Source organism: Mandrillus leucophaeus, unplaced genomic scaffold, assembly GCF_000951045.1.
Source record: "Mandrillus leucophaeus isolate KB7577 unplaced genomic scaffold, Mleu.le_1.0 Scaffold171, whole genome shotgun sequence".
Taxonomy (NCBI): domain Eukaryota; kingdom Metazoa; phylum Chordata; class Mammalia; order Primates; family Cercopithecidae; genus Mandrillus; species Mandrillus leucophaeus.
Window position 1 is genome coordinate 955,049 of NW_012101710.1, and position 1,915 is coordinate 956,963.

Here is a 1,915-nt window from a genome sequence, read left to right on the forward strand (position 1 = left end):
TAAATGACCCAAACGGCACCCTGAACCTCTTTTTCTGTTGGTTCAGGAGAAGAACGAGGGGTGAAAGGAAAATATCTTGAACCCCAAATCACTAAGCTAAAAGGAAAAGCAAGCTGGAAACTGCCTGGGGCAAACCTGCTTCTCATTCTCTTCAAAGTCATCCCTCTGGTCACAGAGATAGATGCAGATCTGACGGCCTCCTTTGGAAAGGCTCATCAGAAACTCAGAAGAATGCGACCCTTTGTCTCTCACCTATCTGTGACCTGCAAGCCCCCTCCCCTGCTTGGAGTCCTCCTGCCTTTGCTTCAAGCTGTCCCACCTTTCCAGACTGAACCAATGCACTTCTTGCCTATATTGATTGATGTCTCACATCTCCCTAAAATGTATAAAAGCAAGCTGTGCCCTGATCTCCTTGGGCACATGTTGTCAGGATCTCCTGAGGCTGGGTCATGGGCGCGTCCTCAACCTTGGCAGAACAAACTTTCTAAGTTAACTGAGGCCTCTATCAAAGTTTCAGGCTTCACACCGCACTCTGTGATTCCAATCCAATGAGGAACTGTGAGATCTTCAGCAAATCTGACGATCTCCATTTCCTTGACTATAAAATGAGGGTGGAGTTCGATGTTCTCTAAAATCTACAGGAGTGCTTTCAGTTCAGTCTCTTCTTTATCCATACATAAACAATTATTTGAATTCAATTTACATACAATAAAAAAAATCCCAAGTGTGCACATACGCATTTGCTATAGAGGTTCCCCAAATGTACCTGAGTTTCAGACAGGGACACTGATCTCTACTTACAGTTTCTGATCTTTTAAATCATTATATAGCTTCAGTTAATTTCACACGGTAAGTCTTGAATCCCAACAGCTCATTTTAAGCTAAATGTTTTTCTTTAAAAAAACTGTGTATTGTGTCTTGATTTGTCTGTTGTAAGCTTCTGAAGGATGTTAAAATGAATACAAGATAAACAGCATCTCTCATTAGGCTGTTTTTTTTTAAACTCTAACTTCGGTTTTGTTCTGGAAAGAAAAATTCTTCACAAGGATGTAATTCCACCTTTTAGTCCCTGAATTAGTAATTCCTACTCTTTCATTCTCCAATTGTATGAAATGTATCCATCCTGGCAGAACAATGACATTATCAGACTCAACATCTGGTGATAACTGGAAATTCCATCTCCTTCCAAGGCCTTACGGGAAGTGATCACAGCACTAACAGTTCATGATCACCCTACCCTTTGTTAAGGCCAGGGATTTATTGCCCGGATCAGTTTCAGGGATCAAGAAGCTAAAGGTTAAATGGTATGTTAATTGCTTGATGAGTGAGACTAGCAGCTCCTGGGCCCTGCCTGGGAAAGGGAGCAGAAGAATCTTCCGAGGACATCTGCTTTGTTTGCACAAGGCATGTTAATAGTCCCAAGAGGTTGTGGAGTTTGGTAAAGTGCCATGTCTCTGCTGCGTGTGGTTCTTGGCTGTTCAGCCTAATATAATAGTGGGCCATTTCTATGGGGTGTTTTGCCAGCTGGTACTGATAGAAGGAGCCTCATGAGTCTAACATCTGCCTATCATTTCCCTTGGAATAACACCCAGCTATGCATCCTGCCTGCTCCTTAAGGCTTTGATGTACTGTTATTGCCACTTGGAAACATCTCATTTGCATGCATACGACTGGGTTTTACTATTGCCAACAGAAGCCACCTGCCTGGGCTGCCAGCGTTTCCTTCTGTAACAGCTTATTACTGCTGTTCTCACCTGTAGTGAGTGTAGGGCGTGAGGTTTGGGATCTCCAGCGTCTGGGCATCAGGCTCATTCTCCTCTTCATAGAGGGTGACCCACTCCTCCTCGTCGCCGATAGCTCCCACCTGTGCAGAGTGAGACACTGAGATAGGCTGGACGTGCCTTAGGGACTCAGG

The 1,915-nt window shown here is 44.1% G+C and overlaps 1 protein-coding gene across 1 annotated transcript in view; it reads right to left on the reverse strand.

The window, feature by feature from the left end:
• Nucleotides 1-1,915, reverse strand: part of SDK1 (sidekick cell adhesion molecule 1) — a 707,360-nt gene that overhangs the window by 172,627 nt on the left and 532,818 nt on the right. Inside the window, exon 23 of the mRNA XM_011976935.1 lies at nt 1,755-1,864. Coding sequence (XP_011832325.1) covers nt 1,755-1,864 — 110 coding nt within the window. The remainder of the gene's footprint in view (nt 1-1,754; nt 1,865-1,915) is intronic.